Source organism: Phacochoerus africanus, chromosome 5 (assembly GCF_016906955.1).
Source record: "Phacochoerus africanus isolate WHEZ1 chromosome 5, ROS_Pafr_v1, whole genome shotgun sequence".
NCBI lineage: Eukaryota > Metazoa > Chordata > Mammalia > Artiodactyla > Suidae > Phacochoerus > Phacochoerus africanus.
This window is the reverse complement of record NC_062548.1, coordinates 51,742,798-51,763,640: the sequence shown is the minus strand read 5'-3', so window position 1 is coordinate 51,763,640 and position 20,843 is coordinate 51,742,798. Positions and strand designations below refer to the sequence as shown.

The window sequence follows — 20,843 nt, the reverse complement described above, 5'->3', positions numbered from 1 at the left end:
CATAAAGGCATAGTCAAGGTATTTTCTCACAGGACACCTGCTCTTATTTACCAAGTGGTACAGTAGGAGTGTGTAGATCTGACTTCCTGGAGTTGGTCATTGCTCAAGAGGTCTTTAGCTGTGGTCACGCGGCATCGTACCTGGTCTAGACTCACATCAGGCACGTTCCTGTAAAGGACCAGGTCGTAAATCTCGGCCCTGTGGCCTCTGTCTTCCGTTCTTAATTTGCTGCACAGCGGCTGTGCCCTGGTTGGCCTGCTGGTAGTCCTTGGTCCTGTGATCTGGACAGTAAATCCACTTATTCCCATTTGATGCTTGTTTCTTCTTTACCTCTATGAGCATGAGAGTTTTTTGCTTTTTATCATATGTCACTCTGTTCCACAGTGAACCGTCTTTGTCCTACAAAACCGTATCACAGAAACAGACCAGGCCTGTGCCTCTGCTGTGATAGATAGAAACACACAGCACCTCTTTTGAGCTATTGAGGTATTCCTTACAAGTAAAGCCTTTATCTTTTAGCTATGCAGTAAGTGTATGATTTTATTTTACAGATACATGCTGAAATATTTACAGACAGGTGGATTTTAGGGGTGGGAAGGGCCCAGTGGGGCACAGGGGTACTTGAGGTATGAGTCAAGAGCCAGACAGTAAATATTTTTGGCTTTGCGGGCCCTCGGTCTCAGGTTACCATGCCTGAGTCTGCCATGGTACACTAAAGCCACGTGAACAGTGTGTAAGCAGACTGCCCACAGAAGAGGCAGCAGCCAGTGGCCCGTGAGCCTGGTGCCTGGCCTGGGTGAAATGAGATTGGTATGTTGTGTTGGTGGTTGTTAAAGGTGGTGATGGGTACAGGGGCCTGTATTGTTTTATTGTCACTGGTGTCATAGGTTGTAAATATTCTGTAATAAGAAGCTAAGACAGGTTCCTTTCAGAGATAGGTTAATACAAAGTCTTGTCATTTGTTCACTTACATTCACTCAGAAAACTGTTTCTCCCGAAACAGCTTCACTGCAGGCCTCAGTACAACAGTATGAAGAAAAAAACACCAAAATCAAGCAGTTGCTTGTGAAAACCAAAAAAGAACTGGCAGATTCAAAGCAATCGGTATGCAGCTTTCTCAGTTTCATCTTTCAGACCTTACTCATATTTATGAAGAACTTAATTATTTAATTTAACCAAGTTTCCTATTCTGTAGGAAAATGATCACTTACTACTTCAAGCATCTTTAAAGGGCGAGCTGGAGGCAAGTCAGCAGCAAATTGAAGGCTATAAAGTAAGATTCTTTTTACTTGCTAAAATTTTGAAAAATTTTTATGTGAAAGTAAGGTACCGTTCAGAGATTTTTCTTTTAAAAAATGGTATAATATATATTAAAAATACAAAGTACATGCACACACACATTTTTTCCCCTAAATATCCTTCATCAACATTTTGAAGAAGTAGAAGCCATGAGCCAAGTAGGACTTTTAACCGGGGTTTGCCATTCAGCTTACGCTTGATTTTTTGCATGTAGTTGAAAAGCCCTGACACACTGAGAATATGGCAGCATAAAATAAACACGGCCCCAAACCTGCATCTGAACATTCTAAATTAGTACAATCCCAGGAATCCGTAATGGTTTTGTATATTCATGTTGTATATTTATCTGATTCATTTTAATTTGTTACTTTTTATACTCATATTTACATGTAATATCTTTAAGTATGTAAGCATTGAACTGTAATGTGTAGTATGGAATTTTCTGTGTGTGTGAAATACATAAGAAATGTGTTTTTTAATTGATTTTGATTTAAGGAAAGCCAAATTAATTGAGAAAATGTTCACCTCATGTTATCTCCACTCTTTCAATAATAATAAGTTAAAAGTTCTAGTACTTGATTATGTCCCTTAAATAATAGTTCTGTCTCAGAACACAAGTTCATGTTTAAGGGAGGTCTGTTTAACCAGTGAAGGTCTGATTTACTGGAGCTTGACGAGAAGCCTCTGCCCCCCAGATCCAGCTGGCAGAAGTGACAGCAGAGAAGCACAAAGCCCACGAGCATCTGAAGGCATCCGCAGAGCAGCAGCAGCGCACGCTGGGCACCTACCAGCAGAGGGTGGCAGCTCTGCAGGAGGAGTGCCGCGCCGCCAAGGTGCATCCTCTTTGGGGGGAGGGATTCACCTGACTCAGCACCCCACCACCACACTACCTCCCTAGCCCAGTCCTGGCTGCACTTGCATAGCTTGTTTTTGCTGAAAGGAAAAACATGGGTACACGTTTCCATTTCAGACTTGTTTTGCAGCTTCTTTGGGTTAAGAAAGTTACTTTTTAGAGTTCCTGTCATGGCTCAGCAGTGAATGAACCTGACTAGTATCCATGAAGACACGGGTTCAATCACTGGCCTTGCTCAGTGGGTTAAGGATCCGGCATTGCCGTGAGCTGTGGTGTAGGTCACAGACGCAGCTCAGATCTGGCATTGCTGTGGCTGTGGTGTAGGCTGGCAGCTGCAGCTCCGATTATACCCCTAGCTTGGGAACCTCCATATGCTGTGGGTGCTGCCCTAAAAAGACCAAAAAAAGTTACTTTAAAAAAAAATTTTTTATTATAGAAAGGTTATAGTTCTTTCTAATGATTATGGGCTAAATTATTATAAAACCATATTCTAATAGAATGGCCACCTTCTTCAGCATACAGAATACCACCAACAGCAGTTTTGCTACAGGTGCAGCTAAACCACCTTGATGACATGGCCTTGGGAGGTCATAGGTCACTTCAGGAAAGTTGAAGACCTATAATTTAACTTTTCTCACTCTCTTTCAAAAACTGAAGTAGCTAAATTGTTTTGAGTTAATTTTTCTTGTATTTATAAAAAGAGGAAATATCATAAGTGAAAATTGTTCTGATGTTCCAAAGGCAAGTAGTGCTATTATAAAATTTATGGGTAGTAAATTAATCTGCCAGGGCAGAAAACATCGAGAAATATACATGTAGAAATGACCTGAAGATTAGGTCATTCAGAGGCTTTTAAAAAGTGTAAGGCCAACAGAAGTGCATGTTTTAGGGAAGGTCAGTCAGGGGCTAAGGTGTTTCAGCCATGTTACTCATTTTAAAAACAAGGTTTTCCTCTCAATTTATTAATATCTGCCAGAAAATAGAACTGTGCGACACAGAAAATGCAATGGACACTTTTCTATCTTTTACCTGTTATAGGCAGAACAGGCTGCTGTCACCTCGGAATTTGAAAGCTACAAAGTCCGAGTCCATAATGTTCTAAAACAGCAGAAAAACAAGTCCGTGTCTCAGACCGAAAACGAGGGAGCCAAACAGGAAAGGTAACGTCTGAGCTCCAGGACTCGGGCAAGGCTGCAGATCCTGCTGTGGTTTCTTTTGACTGTGGGGTTTCACATGGCATCACCCTGAGGACAGAGTCGTCTTCAGGGCACTGTTCAGACTCAGGGATCGTGAAGGAGCCGTGTGGCTGGGGCGGAGTCTGGAGACACAGGCTGGACAGTCCGTTCCCCCCACCCCTGACAGATTCATCATAGTGGAAGGACAGATGTCGAGTTACATGAGGACCAAGTAGGAGGAGAGTAAAAATGCTTTCTCAGTGTACTTGGTCACCATTCATTAGGCTAAATAGAGGTTGCTTTAAAACGTTTTACTTACTCAAAATTTTTCAATTTTTTTGTCTTTTTTTAGCGCTGCACCCGCAGCATGTGGAATTTCCTAGGCTAAGGGTCAAATCGGTGCTGCAGCAATGTAAGATCTGAGCCGTATCTGGGAGACCAGGGATCGACCCCGCATTCTCATGTATACTAGTCAGGTTCATTAACCACTGAGCCACGACGGGAACTCCCAAAAAGTTTTCAATTTTATCTAGAGTTAAATTTTTCTTCTTAAACTTAGGACCATCTCAGTGGCATACTGTTTCAGTAGTAACTGCTTACAAATGACTTTTGTGCTTATTCAGAACTTCGTGTGTTATTTATCAATGAAGGCTCAGTGTGCAAAACTGTTACATCTGGCTCTTACTATTCTCAGTAGGACTGGATGGCCTGCAGTGTTTATGCATTTATGCTTGTGTCAAATCTCATGTTTAAGTACTTAATACAGGGGAACTGTAGGCTGAAAAGGTTTTTTTTGTTTTTTTTGTTTGTTTGTTTTGTTTTCTGTCAGTAGCTCATCTTAAAGCTGATGGTAAATATCAACACATTTATTATAAAAATACTACCTGGAGTTCCCGTCATGGCTCAGCAGAAACGAATCTGACTAGCATCCATGAGGACATGGGTTTGATCCCTGCCTTGCTCGGGCCGTGAGCTGTGAGGTTGCAGACATAGCTTAGATCCCATGTTGGTGTGGCTATGGTATAGGCTGGCAGCTACAGCTCCGATTTGACCCCTAGCCTGGGAACTCCATATGCTGTGGGTAGGCCCCTAAAAAGACAAAAAAACAAAACCAAAAAACCACTAGGGGAGTTCCTGTTGGTGCAACGGGTTAAAGGATCCAGCATTGTCACTGTTGTGGCTTGAGTTTAATCCCTAGTCTGGGAACTTCTGCATGCCTTGAGTGTGGTCAATAAATTAATAAATAATTTTAAAAATAAAATAAATTGTAAAATTTTTTAATAAAAGTATTACCATTTGTGAGTCATTTTTTATCATGCCAGAATTTTGAGTTAAAGTTATTTTATCTTTTTGCTTTTTTTTTTTTCCTAAGGGCTACAGGTGAGGCATATGGAATGTTGAGGTTCCCAGGCTAGGGGTCGAATCAGAGCTACAGCTGCTGGCCTACACCATAGCCACAGCAATGTAGGATTCAAGCCTAGTCTTCGACCTATACCATAGCTCATGGCAGTGCCAGATCCTTAACCTGCTGAGTGAGGCTGGGGATCAAACATGCGTCCTCGTGGATACTTGTCAGGTTCGTTTCTGCTGAGCTACAGTGGGAACTCCCAGAGTTAAAGTTATTTTAATGTAAATATTTTAATTTCTTCCTACTTTCTTAACATTAAGTACTTTTTTTTTTTTTAGGGTTGCACCTGCAGCATATGGAAGTTCTTGGGCTAGAGGATGAATCAGAGCAGTAGCTGCAGGCCTGCACCACAGCCGCAGCAATGCCAGATTCTTAACCCACTGAGTGAAACCAGGAATCAAATCCACATCCTCGTGGATACTAGTCAGGTTCTTAACCTACTGAGCCATGATGGGATCTCCCTATTAAGTACTGAAAAAAAAAAAAACAGTGTATTGTATCACTTGTGGCAGAATTATAGGTTTTAAATGTTTTTCTCCAAAGACTTTCTTTGACTGTAACATGGTGTAATGTGCTGATTTCACAATGCTTAGCTTAAAACTGCATGATTTTTTTTTTTTAACTAATGACATAGTCACATAATATAAAGTAGACCATTTTGATGCCATTTACTGGTCTGCTTGGAGTTCCCACTATGGTGCAATGGGTTAAGAATCCAACTGCAGGGAGTTCCCATCGTGGCTCAGGGGAAATGCATCTGACTAGCATCCATGAGGACACGGGTTCAATCCCTGGCCTCGCTCTTTGGGTTAAGGATCCAATATTGCCATAAGCTGTGGTGTGGATCACAGATATGGTTCTGGCATTGCTATGGCTGTGGTGTAGGCTGGCAGCTGCAGCTCTCATTTGTCCCCTAGCCTGGGAACCTCCATATGCCAAGGGTGTAGCCCTAAAAAGACAAAAAATAAAAAGAATCCAACTGCAGCAGTTTGGGGTCACTGCGGAGGTGTGGGTTTGGTCCCCGGCCACATACAGTAGGTTAAAGGATCCAGCGTTGCTGCAGTTGTGGTTCGGGTTCAGTCCCTGGCCTGAGAACTTGCATATGCTGAGTGCAGCCATTAAAAAAACAAAACAAAGCCAAAAAAAAATCGAAATTTGTAAATCCAGAGACTTATAAATATGTAGTGTCTGAGGTTTAAAGTCTGACTATAGCATGTTTTATTTCACATTTAATTCTATTCTGTGAGCATTATACTGATTATACTTCCTTTAAAATCATCCACAGTAATGGCAAGAATAATTAAGTGATTGAAGTCAAATTTATTTGAAACCACACAATGAAATGTCTGTCTTTCCAAAAAAATTGTTGAACTATTTTTTTTCTATTTTAGAGAACATCTGGAAATGCTGATTGACCAACTGAAAATCAAATTACAAGACACTCAAAATAACTTGCAGGTCCACGTCTCTGAACTGCAGGCACTGCAGTCTGAGCATGATGCCCTGCTGGAGAGGAATAGCCAGCTGCTGCAGGAGACCGTGTCCAAGGAGGCTGAGCTCCGGGAAAAGTAAGGGGGGGGTGCAGCACGGTGGCGCCGGGCTGCAAAGCACACGTGCGCTGGGGAAGATGCAGGCTGAAAGGTAGATGTAGGTATTTGCTGCTTCTTTTTTTTTTTTGTCTTTTGTCTTTTTTTTTTTGTTGTTGTTGTTGCTATTTCTTGGGCCGCTCCCACGGCATATGGAGGTTCCCAGGCTAGGGGTCGAATCGGAGCTGTAGCCACCGGCCTACGCCAGAGCCACAGCAACGTGGGATCCGAGCCGCGTCTGCAACCTACACCACAGCTCACAGCAACGCCGGATTGTTAACCCACTGAGCAAGGGCAGGGACCGAACCCGCAACCTCATGGTTCCTAGTCGGATTCGTTAACCACTGCGCCACGACGGGAACTCCGGTATTTGCTGCTTCTACCTTAAAGCTCCCCCTTTGGGATTGTTCTGTATTTTGCTTTAATTTTTTGCCTTTTTTTTTTTTTTTTGCCTTTTGGGGCTGCACCTGCAGCATATGGAGGTTCCCGGGCTAGGGGTTGAATCGGAGCTACAGCTGCCAGCCTACATCACAGCCACAGCAACGCCGGATCCTCAACTCACTGAATGAGCAAGGCCAGTATCGAACCTGTGTCCTCATGGTTACTAGTCGGATTTGTTTCCACTGAACCCTGATAGGAACTCCAGCCTCTTCTTTTTTAAACATCTTAATAACCCTGCTCTCTCTGTAGGAGACTGTAAAGGTGACTCTGGGGGAGTTGCTCGGCCGACACCCAAGCTGCCCTGAGGACAGAGCAGCAGTCTAGGCAGGGGCTCATGGAGGCAATCCTGTCCCTGCCGTCGCTTGAGGCCTGGAAGCCCCTTAGGCTCTCCCTGTAGCTTTTATCCTCCATAGAGACTTGTCGCTGCCACCAGCTCTTCCTTTACTTGTCCGTGGATGTTGTTTGAACAAAGTGCTAGAGAGAATCTAAAGTCATCCATCTGTGACCTTGGCAATTAAGACACCTCTTTTGAAACATTGTGTTTTTACTGCAGGTCTCCCTTTAGCCACTCAACCTTATTTAAAACTTTGTATCATGTGCTCCCCTGTAGCACATAGGAAAAATCTTAGAGAGCTCTGTGCTGGGCTCTTTCCCCCTAGAGCTGGACTTCATATTGCAGGGGTGGATTGGATAAAAGAAGGCTCTTGTTTTTTCTGTAATTGGTTCCATATTGTTTGAATTTCCAAGAGTATACTTATATAAAAAGAAAAATGATGTTTTACCAAAGTCAGATATATAAAATCATGAGTCTTATCTTACTTAACTATAGTTAAGTCAGATATATCAACACTCTAAGTGAATCATTAAAGCTAGCAATTCCCCAGTCAGTGTCAGGCGGACTACAGTAAAAGTGGCCAGTTGCCAGCCCTGCTTTCGGTTTTCTCATGCAGTGGCTCTGGGAGGAGAACCTGCATTGGACAAGGTGCCCCGGAAGCAGCTGCAGAAAACTAAGTCTGTTTCAGGGGTTCATGTTAATTGGTTCCAAAATGGCCAAAACTTCATTCCAGGGCTTTCTGTATGATTGAAAGTGTCCTTTTTCATGTTTTGAGGGTGATAGGGAAAAGGCAAGTTCATCCTATGTTTGTGTGCGCTGCCACCCAGGCTGGCCTGGAGAAGTGGACTGGTGTAAAGTGACTTCACCATGTGTCCTGACCGCTGCTCACCTGGGCCTCCTCCTGCGCCCGAGGGTGGCTGACTTTTTCCAGGCTGGGTGGACTTGGGTCTCAGCCTTGGCATTGGCCCCTCTCCATAGGCTGTGCTCGGTGCAGGCGGAGAACACGGCGCTACGGACAGAGCAGGCACAGATGGCAGCCCAGCTGGCAGCCCAGGGCGAGGCACTGCGTGGTGGCTTCCGGGACCAGGTGCGGCAGCTGCAGGAGGAGCACCGGGGGACGGTGGAGACGCTGCAGCAGCAGCTGTCCCAGCTGGAGGCCCAGCTCTTCCAGCTGCGGAGCGAGCCAGCCACGAGAGGTACGTGCGTGTGTGGGGCGCCCCGGTGCATGTGTCTCTGCCACTGAAACGCGTCCCCCACATCTTCTTGAGAAAATGAAAACTTTGTGGGTGACGAGCAGCATCGCTTCCATGATCAATGAGTATGGGATTTGCTTAGTGAGACTGGAACACTGAGCCCGTCTTACCTCCATGACCTCTCAGTACCAGTTTTCATGTTTTTCTTCTCGTCTGACTCACAGGCTCTGTCCGTCTCATGACCTGTGTCCAGATTCCAGTGGCCACTGAGTCACTGTTAGTCATCAAATACATCCAGTTTTTTTTTTTTTTGGTGGGGGGGTGCTTTTTAGGGCCACTCCCGAGGCATATAGAAGTCCCCAGGCTAGGGGTCAAATCAGAGCTTCAGCAGCCAGCCTATACCACAGCTCACAGCAACGCCGGATTCCCGACCTACTGAGGGAGGCCAGGGATCAAACCCCCATCCTCATGGATACCAGTTGGGTTTGTTACCACTGAGCCACAACGGGAACTCCCCCAATACATCTGTTTTTCATCAGAAACTCTAGATAGCACTGAATTTGTAGGATCACTTGGCCACACATGGCTTCTTGCCTTTCAGATTTGTAATTAGTGGGATTTAGTTCAGGCACCCACACAACTGTCATTCTGCTTCCTGGAAGAGATGGGATGTGTCAGGCAAGATGAGGACACTCTGGAGTATTAAGTACCAGCCTTTGACTTAGTACCGGTGCCTTGTCACCAGGGCATTGGCAGCCATGGGTCACTTGTCAAGGCTGGAAACCAGCTTCAAGAAATTGTAAATTAGCCAAGAGTCATCAAAGGAAGTACCCAGCCAGGGGTCAGCAGTAGAATCGGCAGTTAGAAAAGGGTCAGAAACTCAGAGACGGGCCTCAAAAGGCAGCTGAAGGGTAGTGTCTGAAAGCTGAGGATGGGGACTTCATAGAAAGGAGAATAAATGAAATTGGACCTTAAAAGTTGTGGTCAGAATTCTGGTTGCTAACACAGCTCTGAGTCCTTGGACAAAGCCATTTAATGTCTCTGACCTTCTGGTTTCTTGGGATTAGTAAAGTAATGTGCTCAAAGTACCCAGCTCTACTCAGTGTGGGTTATTTGCAGGCAGGCAAGCCCTGCCCGGGAACTGTGACAGGTTAGCCTGCCCTGGGCTTGGGCCCTTGCCTGGATGCTGAAGATGCGAGCGGGTAGTGACAGGAACCAGCAGGGACATCTTCAGAGCTGACCCCTGCTTCAGAAATAGCTAGAATGTGGTTTAGTAATTTCTACCCATGCTGGCAGCAGGCCAGCCCTCTGCACTGTGTTCCCTAATAGTTTATCTTAATGGTAGTGGTAACTATCACATGTTCTGAATTGACTTAAGTGGTTTAAAGTTCAGTCACTAAGTTTTTAGGGCTTTTTTTTTTTTTTTTTTTGGTCTTGGGCCGCTCCTGTGGCATATGGAAGTTCCCAGGCTAGGGGTCAAATCAGAGCTGTAGCTGCTGGCCTACACTAGAGCCACAGCAACGCAGGATCCAAGCCGCGTCTGCGACCTACACCACACCTCACACCAACGCCGGATCCTTAACCCACTGAGCAAGGCCAGGGATAGAACCTGCAACCTCATGGTTCCTAGTCAGATTCGTTAACCACTGAGCCATGATGGGAACTCCTATCTTCTGGTTATTCAAATTCTCTGCCATATCATTTGACATCCCTAGAATTATTTAGCTTTATTGTGTATCTTTGTTAATGCTGAATCCATGATTTTGAGCAGTCTCACACTTACTCTTTCAAAAAAAAAAATCATGTAATAGGCCCAGCTTCTTCCCACCAACCTCTGAAGAACCTTCGAGAGAGGAGAAACACAGACCTCCCACTTCTGGATGTGCAGGCAGTCACCCGGGAGGAGGGGGAAGGGATGGAGACGACGGAGGCCGAGTCCTCATCTTCTGCCAGCATCCACACACCATCTTTGGAGCAGTTGCTCAGTTCTCCTGAAGCCAGGCTTGGTATGTTTATCTTAAATAATTACATGTTTGTTTAATTCCGCTGTCCTGTCTATTTACCATTAATTTATAAATGCTTTTTTGAGCTATTCTGATAATTTTTTTTCATTATTCCACCCTTTTTCAAAGGGAAAACTTTTCCTGCACAATGAAACAGATTGTTTTGTTTTGTTTTGTTTTTAAATGAAATGCTAGTTCTGGCCAAAACAAGAGCTAGAAACAGATGGTTAGAAGCTCTGGCTTGGTGTTAGAAGTAGAGTAAACATTTCTTGCCCTGATGAGAAGCTGGCATCCTTATGAGGTAGTTGTGCTGAATGTGCCTTATTAACTACAGCAACGTTTCAGACAATTTCCTCCTCACCTGTACTGCCCATTGATGCTGCTGGTTTGGGGTGGTCCTCTTGGAGGTTTCAGGATCTGGAGTGGGATCGGTTGTGTCCTGGGTCCTGGCTGTGGCCGGGTGGACGTAGCAGTCACAGTCCCTCCAGGAGGAGTTAGGCTGTGGGACAGAGGCATCATGACGCTGGCCTCGACTCCATAGTCAGACCAGGCTTTTTGGTGCTTGCTACCTGTTCCCTCCTGTGTGGGACTTGAGTAAAAGTACCCACCCCACCTTGTAGTCAGTGCTCACGCAAGACCGTGGTTTAAGTGATTGGTATCTGCTGACACTTCTCCCTTTGTAAGGAGAGCGGCACAAGCTCTTGGGAGATTAATAGGTGGAGGAGGATGAAACTCATCAATTGGGGCTAAAACTCCAGGCTAACAGATTCCAGACGAGCCCACAGAGCCAGTGACCAAGCAGGTGAGGGCTCCAGAGCAGAGTCTGTCTTACGTGTGTCCCTAGGATGTGAGGAGTGGACTGGGAGCTGTGGCGGAGGAGCAGCACTGGGGTGTTTTCTCATTTGGAATCTTGGCCCATGTTCCCTCCTTTTGAAAACTAAGTATTGAAACAATTCCTTGCAGAGCCTCCTTCATGGCATGCTGAATTCACCAAAGAGGAACTGGTTCAAAAGCTCAGTTCCACCACAAAAAGTGCTGACCACCTGAACAGCCTGCTTCGGGAAACGGAAGCGACCAACGCCATCCTTTTGGAGCAGATTAAGGTGAGGGAGGGGACCTCGCACCCTGCCCCATCCACACACAGTCACACCTCTGTCACACCTTGGTTCCTCACAATGTTCCCTTCTTGAAATTAAGTGTTAACTGCTTTTGTATCTATTACATAAAGACTTTTAATTCCTACATTTTCTAAGAAGCCATAATAGATTTAGAGGTTAGCTAGCTGTTTACCAGTCAGTGTTCCACATTTACTTAAATAAGCCTTGAATGGGTGTGGGTCCTTAAATTCTAAGGATGAACCGTGAAGCACTTCTAAGAATGCCCCATTGTTCGTTGATGGCTTCTCACCAGCCAGGCCCCGCAGTTCACATCTCTTGGGATTGAAGCTTCATCATTGCTAGATGAGAACCATGAAAGCTGATTTGGGTGGAGAAAATTCACGGTGGCTGGAAGGCACCTGTTTCTGCCCTGGACCTGCTCCTCCCCATAGAGCATCCTACCTCCGCGCAGGCCAGAGGCTGCCCTGGTCAGATCCAGCTTACACTGCTGAGTCACTGGGTTATTCACAGGACATTGTCTGCATCCTGACATCCCACCTCAACAAGGAAGGTGCATCTCAGTAAAGGCACAAAATTACCGTTTCGCACGTAGTCAGAGCATCATCACAGGTAGCGAGCCACCCACTAAGCCAGACCTGGGTAACCATTCCCATGTCGCGCTCCGCACATGTGATCTCAGACCTTCGGGGCACTCTTTCAGATGCCCCTAAGTTTTAGGGCAGAGTCGGCCACTCTCCTGGACTAACCTGAAATGCTGAAATGTAACCATCTATTTTGTTTGTTTCAACCCAGAAATTTTCCTCCAAGATTCACCATCCTGCATCTTTGTCACATCGTACGTGCAGTGCCCCCTTTTCTGGTAGTTTCTAGATGGACTTACATTCCTGAATTTTCACTTTTGTTTGGTTAAGTGCTGTTAGTTGTGTGGATACTCTGGCTGTGGATACCCCTCCTGCCCAGCCCCCTTCCCACGGCTGTTTGTTGGGAGAGCTGCCCTTGGGCAACGGTGCTCTCTGGGCCTCTCCTGCCCCAAGGGCATGGCCTCCGCAGCGGCACTGCTGAGCCGAGCTCGGGACCCAGTTACCTCCGCTGTACCTGCTTCCCAGCTTCCAGGAGTTTCTTTCAGTTTCTCATCTAGTCGCTCCTTTGTTGTCATTTTTGGGCATTTCCAGGGAAGAGAAGAACATGAGTGTTCACTCTGCTGTGTTTAACCTGGTTTCCCTCATTTCTCCGACACCAGCTTCTGAAGAGCGAAATAAGGCGCCTGGAGAGAAATCAAGAGCGAGAGAAGTCGGCGGCCAACCTGGAGTACCTGAAGAACGTTCTGCTGCAGTTCATCCTCCTCAAGCCTGGGAGCGAGCGGGCTCGGCTGCTGCCTGTAGTGGGAACAATGCTGCAACTCAGCCCCGAGGAGAAGGCCCGGCTCGCCGCCGCGGCCCAAGGTGAGCACGGGCTCCGGACCCTGGCCGGAAGCGGTGCCAGGGGCATATAACTCAGATGACAGCCTCAAAACTCTGTTGATGTGATGAGTTCTGTGGTGTGTGTGCCTGTGAGTAGGTTTGGAAAGCTGATGCTTTAACATTTTAGGGCAGTCCAGGATGTTTCATCATCTTAGCCCACAGCAAAGTACAGGACAGTGTCCAGTTTTATCTTCCATTTCTTTGCAATTGAATTTGTAATCCTAGAGCTGCATTCTGCCCAGGAACGGGGTTTACTTTGTGTCATGCTTGTTAACTCGTGTCCAGCTGCACCCCACAGCCCCTCCCTCCAGCACATGCAGCTTTAAGGCTGCCCTGTACTTGGAGCTCAGATTTTCACATCTGGTAGATTTAACACCATGATTTCCTAAGCTCCTTCCCAGTGACTCACAGCTGTATAGTTGCCTGGTTTCAGACTCCTTAAGGACCATGGTTTCATCGTTTCAGTTTTAAAATGCCTTTATTGTTGCCATCTTCAAGCCTGCAGAGAGGACTGTAATGTCCCTTGTAGCTGTCACCCCCCTTTATCAACCTCATCTCAGAGTCTTCCTCTGGCTGGTGCAGAGCAGAGCTAGAGGTTTTAAAGCAGGTTCCACACACCGTCTGATTCTGCGGCGGATACGTCAGTGCATTTGCACTCTTCTGCCGTCTGTCCCCAGCCAGTCCAGGGTCTTGCATTAGTGCAGGTGTTTTGTTACAGTTTCGCATGATGCATTTGGTTGGTGTTCCTTAAGCTTTTATCCCTCGTAATTCCATGTTCCTTCGTAACACGGATTTGTTCTTCGTTGAACAGTGATGGAAATCTCAAAATATTTATCATGTCTAATAGTTTTCCTTTAAAATCCCACTATGTTTAGAGTGGTGAAGATAGGTTTTTTGTTTTTTTTTTTGGCCACACCACCAGCATATGGAAGGGTATCGAACGCATGCCTCGGCAGAGACAGTGCCAGCTCCTTAACCTGCTGGGCTACAGCAGGAACTCCTGTTTAGAGGAATGATGTTACCACCACTCAAGTGAATACTATAAGTTGAAGGTCCACTGAATAGAAGACTCTAACCTAAGGGTCCCTTATGTTATTATAGATGTTACTGATCAAAGTGAAGATATATATATATGGAGAGAGAGAGACGTTCATTAGAAATGCAGAGCTCTAAGACATGCTTATGCTGAGTCCTGTAAATATATCAGGAAAACTCCACTTATTAGTTTACCTTCAAAAGTTTATTCGCTTCTTACCTCTAACCTATGTGAGCAAATGAAAGAAAATTTCAAAAAATGAAAGACAGCTATGGTTTGGCAGCTGATCTAGAAGTTGCTTAAGGGAAAAGAAAGAAATTATTCAGAATTCAGTGTGGAGAAGCAAAAAATGAAAGAGCAGAAAACAGAGGACAGAATAAAGACACTAGCAGATAATCAGTAATAGAAGTTCTAAAAGGAGACCAGAGAAAGAATGGGGTAGAAACGATACTTGAAGAAAACGGCTTAAATTTTTTTAGAACTGCTGAGATAATCATTCCACAGATTGGAAAAATCTCAATAAAATTTCAAGTAGGATAAATAAAAGTTCATATAAAAGTGAAACTAGCCCCCAAAGAAGGAGAGAAAAATCTTAAAAGCAACCAGAGAAAGAAGACCTATTGTCTCAGTGCCTATGAAGGCGAACCAGCCAGGCCTTCCCAGCAGAGGGCTTCATGTCCCCGATGAACTTCGTGGGTGGAAGATCTGAGCAGCAGGAAGGAACCTGTGCTATACCTACAGGCCCTGGGCCTCGGCAGCCCAGGCAACCAGGGACAGTACCAGGGCCCTGAGGGTCAGGACCCATGTGACATGGGTGTGCAGGGTCAAAAATCAGGTCCTGGCCCTGAATGAAACGGAATCACACGAGCAGAGCACACATGTTCCTCCAGCCTCCCCCTCCTTTATGCTGAGTTGATAACAGTAATTTTCATTCAGGTTGCTAACTGCCAGTGCATGGTGAAATTAGCCCAGTCGATTACATCCAGAATATCTTTTAAAAATAGAAACATCAGAGTTCCCATTGTGGCTCATCAGTAATAAACCCAACTAGGATCCATGAAAACTTGGGTTCGTTCTCTGGCCTTGCTCAGTGGGTTAAGGATCCAGCATTGCTGTGAGCTGTGGTATAGGTCGCAGATGTGGCTCCGATCCCTTGTTGCTGTGGATGAGGTGTAGGCTGGCAGCTGCAGCTCCTATTCGATCCCTAGCCTGGGAACCTCCATATGCCTTGGGTGTGGCCCTGAAAAAACAAAACAAAACAAAAAGAATAGAAACATCAGAGTACATTGACTCTAGTAAGGGTAGGAATTGTTCCTTGAAGCTCTGCAGGTGTCTGTGTGGGTGGTGGTGCCCCTCTGACTGCATCCGCCCCTGTGGTAGCAGGATTTCTTTCTGGGGTCGGGGTCAATAAACACCCATGAAGGACCCTGCTAGCACCCCAAGCATGTGTCCTGAGCTGTTCAAGCTGCCTGTTGCGTCTGTGTGGGAAAGAGAACAGAAAGTGCCACCCGGTCCCCAGATGAGCAGTGTGAAGAGGGCACTGCCGAGCAGGGCAGGTTGTCGCCTGCCCCCACATCTGAGCCCCAGCGCGGTTCACAGACAGCGTGTTTCTTTTCTGCCTGATATGCAATTCGTGATGCATCAGCCTAGCTCCCCAGATAAGTCAGTCAGCTCTGCTCTGTGCAGACGTGAACCTCGGCCTTGCAGCTCCACGGCTTTACTGCTGGCTGGGTTGTGGGTTTGGGCTGAGTTGTCACTCAGGATGCCTTTGGCATTGTCTAAGAGAGAAAGACAGTAAACACTGAAAGTTTGAGGACAGAAAGGTTAGTAACATGAAAATAACAGTGTGGAAGATTAATACTTTTTTTCTATACCCTGCAGGTGAGGAGGAAAATGCTTCCCGCTCCTCCGGGTGGGCGTCCTATCTGCACAGTTGGTCTGGACTCCGATAGAGTCATGGAAAAGGCGTTATTTGTTAACCAAATAGAATCCATTTGGCAAAGAAGGTTCATGTATATTGCTGTTGTTGTTCTTCTGTCCAAAATCGTGTGTGTGTGTGTGTGTGTGTGTGTCACATGTCCCTGTGTGTGTCTCTGCGTGTGTCCCTGCGTGTTTCAGAGGCTTTGCCTGAGGTCAGTGCCCAGCAGGCTGAAGTGTTGACACCGCTCCCTCCTCGGGACCCCAGGCTGCTGGGCCAGGCCATGCTGTGAATTCTGAAGTTAAACTAAGTTTTGGTACTGAACCAGCTGGAATTCAGACTTCAGCATAATGTTATAAGACCATTTATCACAAGGTCAGCCTTGCAGATAGCTTGTTACACATGACAACAAGCTATTAAAGAAAACAAGTTGTTAGAGAAAACTTGTGAGTTAGAATATGAAGGAAAATGCTTTCCTGGTAAAGTTGACTTGTTTATGAAGGGACTGCAACATAAACACGCTGCAGTTAATTACAGACTAAATTAAAATGCAGTTCATTTAGTTATTCCTTTAAGATGAGCTGCTCTTTTTTTCTCCAAAGTATATTATCTCAAAACTCGTTCTGTTCTCAGAAGCCCTGGTCATCACATTCCCGCTGGGCAGTTCCTGGCGTGGGTCCGCCAGGCCCTCGTCTTTAGCACCTTCTAAGCCAGGAGTCTTGCGAGATAGCGGGACGTTGGCTGTTGTGCAGCCCTATGTCCAGGAGGAAGCTGGAGCCTCTTGGTTTCTGAGACCAGCTCTGGGTGATGGTTTTACTTGCCTTCTATGCCACTGAATATTTTATTGACCAGATCACAAAGGTGTTCTTAAGTCATAAATGTGAGGACTCTAGTATTTGTCTAAAAAAAAAAAAATCACCTCATGGTGTGCACTATGAAGTTACCTTCAGCCTTCCAGTTTATACCCTTTCAGTCTCAGCTAATGAACTGACCTCATACTTTGGTTTCTGGGAACATTGGTTTCCAATTTAATTTCACTGAAATTTGCTGCTGACATGTTGAGTTCTTTAAAAATATCTCAATATCTGTCTTTTCTCCTGTCTTAGAAGAACAGACCTAACTAGTGAATGTACTAATGAAAATGCATCTATTTCAGAGCTGACTTTAAAAGTTTAGTTTTTTTACTTCATAAACTGTGAATATGAGTATGCCAGCAGCATACAATGTAACTGTTATAGTATTTAAATAAATTTCACTTTCTCTGTAAGTCCAGGCCTCTTCCAAGTCTGTATCAATTTGTTTTGAAATACAGTCTCTACCTATGGACATAATAACAGAAACGCCTTTTCGCATGATTAAAAAATCATGACTCTGATTACTAAGGTTTATCTTTTTTGGTTTCAGCAGTGAGAGGAGATGTAATAATTATTTTAGTATTTCTATTAAACCTGTTGAACCGTATGTCCTATTTGTATGCCCACTCATCTTCTGTTAGTCTCCTTGGAGCTTTGAGTTACTGACGAAAGGGTATCTCTGTTTCCTTCGCCGCTGCCTTTACGCAGTTGGGACTTGGGCCCAGGTGCTCAGGCAAAGGCAGGTTGCCCTTGGGGGTCCGTGACTGTAGATTGTGGTACCCGGCACATCGTGGAACCCACCCTCGGCCTCTCCTCTGTGATGTGAGTGTCTCATACACAGCAGGCCCTGCTTACACGCCTCACAGTGGGAGGTGGAGAATCGCATTCCTTTGATGGAACCGTTGGTGGACCCACGCACACTAGCTATGCCGTGTCCTTCTTAACCCCTTGTCAGTTGATGGTAACTGTCGTAGTTCCCAAGAAGATACAGCTTGGCCTTGGTCAACAGAGCACATGAAAACGGCTCACATGAATCATTAAAAAGGAAGCTAGAGGTGGCACTTGGTCCACGACTATTTTGTTTTCATTTTCAGACAAATCAGCTGTGACTTCACAGTAAGCCCAGGTCAGCCTGATACAACTGGGTGGTGTCTTTGGGCTGATTTGCACCACACGTGTTAAAAAAAAGCATTTGGTTGTGCATGTGCTGATTACACAGGGAAGGAAAATGATGTTTTCCCATGTATTCAGAATGTGATTACAGGAGTTCCCGTCGTGGCGCAGCGGAAACGAGTCCAACTAGGAACCATGGGGTTGAGGGTTCAATCCCTGGCCTCGCTCAGTGGGTTAAGGATCTGACATTGCTGTGGCTGTGGTGTAGACCAGCAGCTACAGCTCCAATTACACCCTTAGCCTGGGAACCTCCATATGCCATGGGTGTCCCCCCCCCAAAAAAAAGCAGAATGTGATACATGGAAGAAAAGCAAGTTCTGACATTGGAATTGTTACTTTTTAAAAATATAGAAACCTTCTGTGAGTAGAACACAGTGTGGTGAGGAAACACACTTTTCGGCTTAGTGTTTGGGTGACCTCCAGTTCCCCTCCGAGGCCTCTCCAAAGTCTTCCCCCCCAGAGGAGAGTCAAGGGGCCAAGGGGCCCAGCCAGGGTCACCTGAACCAGACAGAGGGCCCCAATGAGGCCAAAGCCATGAGATTCTCTCAGGATCCTGGATTTGGGACTAAAAAGTTAAGTCAGGGAGTTTCCATTGTGGCCCAGTGGAAACATATCCAACAGGACTCAGGTTCAATCCCTGGCCTCAATCTGGCATTGCCGTGAGCCGTGGTATAGGTCGCAAACATGGTTCAGATTCCATGTTGCTGTGGCTATGGTATAGGCTGGCAGCTGCAGCTCTGATTCACCCCCTAGCCTGGGAACTTCCATATGCCGTAGGTGTGACCCTAAAAACAAAGGAAAAAAAAAAAAAAGTAAACTCAGCATCTCCAGAAGGTGCAGGAGCTGCAAATGCCCAGGAGGAGGAGCAGGTGCCAAGAGCAGAGACAGCAAAGGCTGGGGCTAGAGCTCCAGGCTTTCACTTAAAATATAGAACCAGGGGAGTTCCTGTCGTGGCTCAGTGGTTAACAAATCCGACTAGGAACCATGAGGTGGCAGGTTCGATCCCTGGCCTCGCTCAGCGGGTTAGGATCCGGTGTTGCTGTGAACTGTAGTGGAGGTCACAGACACATCTTGGATCCTGCGTTGCTGTGGCTGTGGCATAGGCTGGCAGCTGCAGCTCCAATTAGACCCCTAGCCTAGGAACCTCCATGTGCCACTGGTGTGGCCCTGTAAAGAGAAAAGACAAAAAAAAAAAAAAAAAAAAAGGAACCAGTTCCAGATGTTTAAGTTGAAATAGCAAAAAAATAAAAAGCAAACTGTTAAAAAGAAACATTCTAATCTAGGAAGCTCAGAATTTCATAGTGTCAGGTCTCTGAAGATAAAAATATGAATTTTCAAAGAAACTTTGCAAGAAACCTTGGGACGACTAAAAGTTCAAAACAGGGCTGAGCAAAGATCCAATAGAGACAGTTCCAGATGAACAATGGTTCACTTTGTGATTTTTTGACTTTTTGATGGTGTTGAAAGTAATCCATTTTCAGTAGACATCATGCTTGGATTTTTGGGTTTTGACCTTTTCCTGGGCAGAGGTATATGGTCCCATCCTCCCCTGCAATGCTGGGTGGAGCAGCAGCCATGGCTCCCCATCAGCCTCAAGACCATAGTGGTGACCACCCGATACACTCAGAACCATTCTGGACCCAACAATCCTTCTGTTTTTCACTCTCAGTACAGATTTCAACAAATTACATGAGACATTAAACACTTTATTATAAAACAGGCTTTGCGTTAGAAGCTTTGCCCAGCTGCAGGCTAATGTGAGTGCTTTGTGTACGTATAAGTAGGGCCAGGCTGAGCCATGATGCCAAGGGGTCAGGTGTATTAAACACATTTTCAACCTACAGTGGGTTTATTGGACATAACCGCAGCATGAGTGGGAGAAGATCCATATATGGATGAAACAGGAATGTCGATGTAAATTCTTAGAACAAAAAGAGGCTCTTAAAAGTTTTCCCAAGAGGACACACAGGATAGAAAAGGGAGTTGCCTCACCTCTCAACAGCAACACTGCACACAATAGGGCACTGAGAAATTCCTTCAAAATTCATTCTTTTTTATTTTTATTTTGCTTTTTAGGGCCACACCTGCAGCATATGGAGGCTCCCAGGCAGGGGTCAAATCAGAGCTGTAGCCGCCGGCCTATACCACAGCCACAGCAACACAGGATCCAAGCCTCGTCTGTGACCTACACCATAGCTCAGGGCAATGCCAAATCCTTAACCCACTGAGCGAGGCCAAGGATCAGACCCATGTCCTCATGGATGCTAGTCAAATTCATTTCCACTGCACCACATCAGGAACTCCACAATTCATTCTTTCAAAAATGACTCAGGAGTTCTAGTCATGGCTCAGCAGTGATGAACCTGACTAGTATCCATGAGGATGCAGTTTCGATCCCTGGCCTTGCAGTGGGTTAAGGATCTGGTATTGCCCTAAACTGCAATGTAGATCACAGACGCGGCTGGATCCTGCGTTGCTGTGGCTGTGGTACGGGCTGGCAGCTGCAGCTCCTATTCAACCCCTAGCCTGGGAACTTCCATAAGCCTTGGGTGCCACCCTAAAAAAGCCAAAAAAAAAAAAGCAAAAATGACTTACAGCCTGAAGTTGTATAAACACAAGCTTTCAGTTAAATGAGAAGGACAAATAAAAAAGCAGCCTGTGAGCAGAGACTGGACAGGAGAGTTAAAGCGGGACCCAGGATGGTGTCTGTGCGTCTGCGGAGAGGTGGGCAAGCAAAGTGTAAGTCTCTGAAGGTGGCTCTCCCAGGAAAAAACTTGGGCCTTGTAGTTTATGTGTTATCCAGTGAGAGAGTGTTTGTGGCTGTGCATCTTTCCTGAGGGGTGCACCAAATACTAATGCAAAATTAAGTATTTTAAACACTAATGTCAGTGACATTCAGATCATTCCTCTCACTACTTTCCTAATGAGCAAAAGTATCCAGCAAAACACAGTTTCTGCTAGTTGTGTTTCTTGTATCTTTTTTTGGCAACTT

General features: G+C 45.6%; 1 protein-coding gene across 1 annotated transcript in view; it reads left to right on the top strand.

Annotated features, from left to right (window-relative positions):
• GCC2 (GRIP and coiled-coil domain containing 2) overlaps positions 1 to 17,285 on the top strand; it is a 41,204-nt gene extending 23,919 nt beyond the window's left edge. Inside the window, 10 exon segments of the mRNA XM_047781298.1 lie at positions 1,004 to 1,104; positions 1,196 to 1,273; positions 1,995 to 2,132; positions 3,191 to 3,312; positions 6,127 to 6,303; positions 8,075 to 8,292; positions 10,101 to 10,295; positions 11,256 to 11,395; positions 12,651 to 12,852; positions 15,788 to 17,285. Of these exon segments, the coding sequence (XP_047637254.1) occupies positions 1,004 to 1,104; positions 1,196 to 1,273; positions 1,995 to 2,132; positions 3,191 to 3,312; positions 6,127 to 6,303; positions 8,075 to 8,292; positions 10,101 to 10,295; positions 11,256 to 11,395; positions 12,651 to 12,852; positions 15,788 to 15,858 (1,442 nt within the window). The 3' untranslated portion in view covers positions 15,859 to 17,285.
• Positions 17,286 to 20,843: the final 3,558 nt, after the last annotated feature.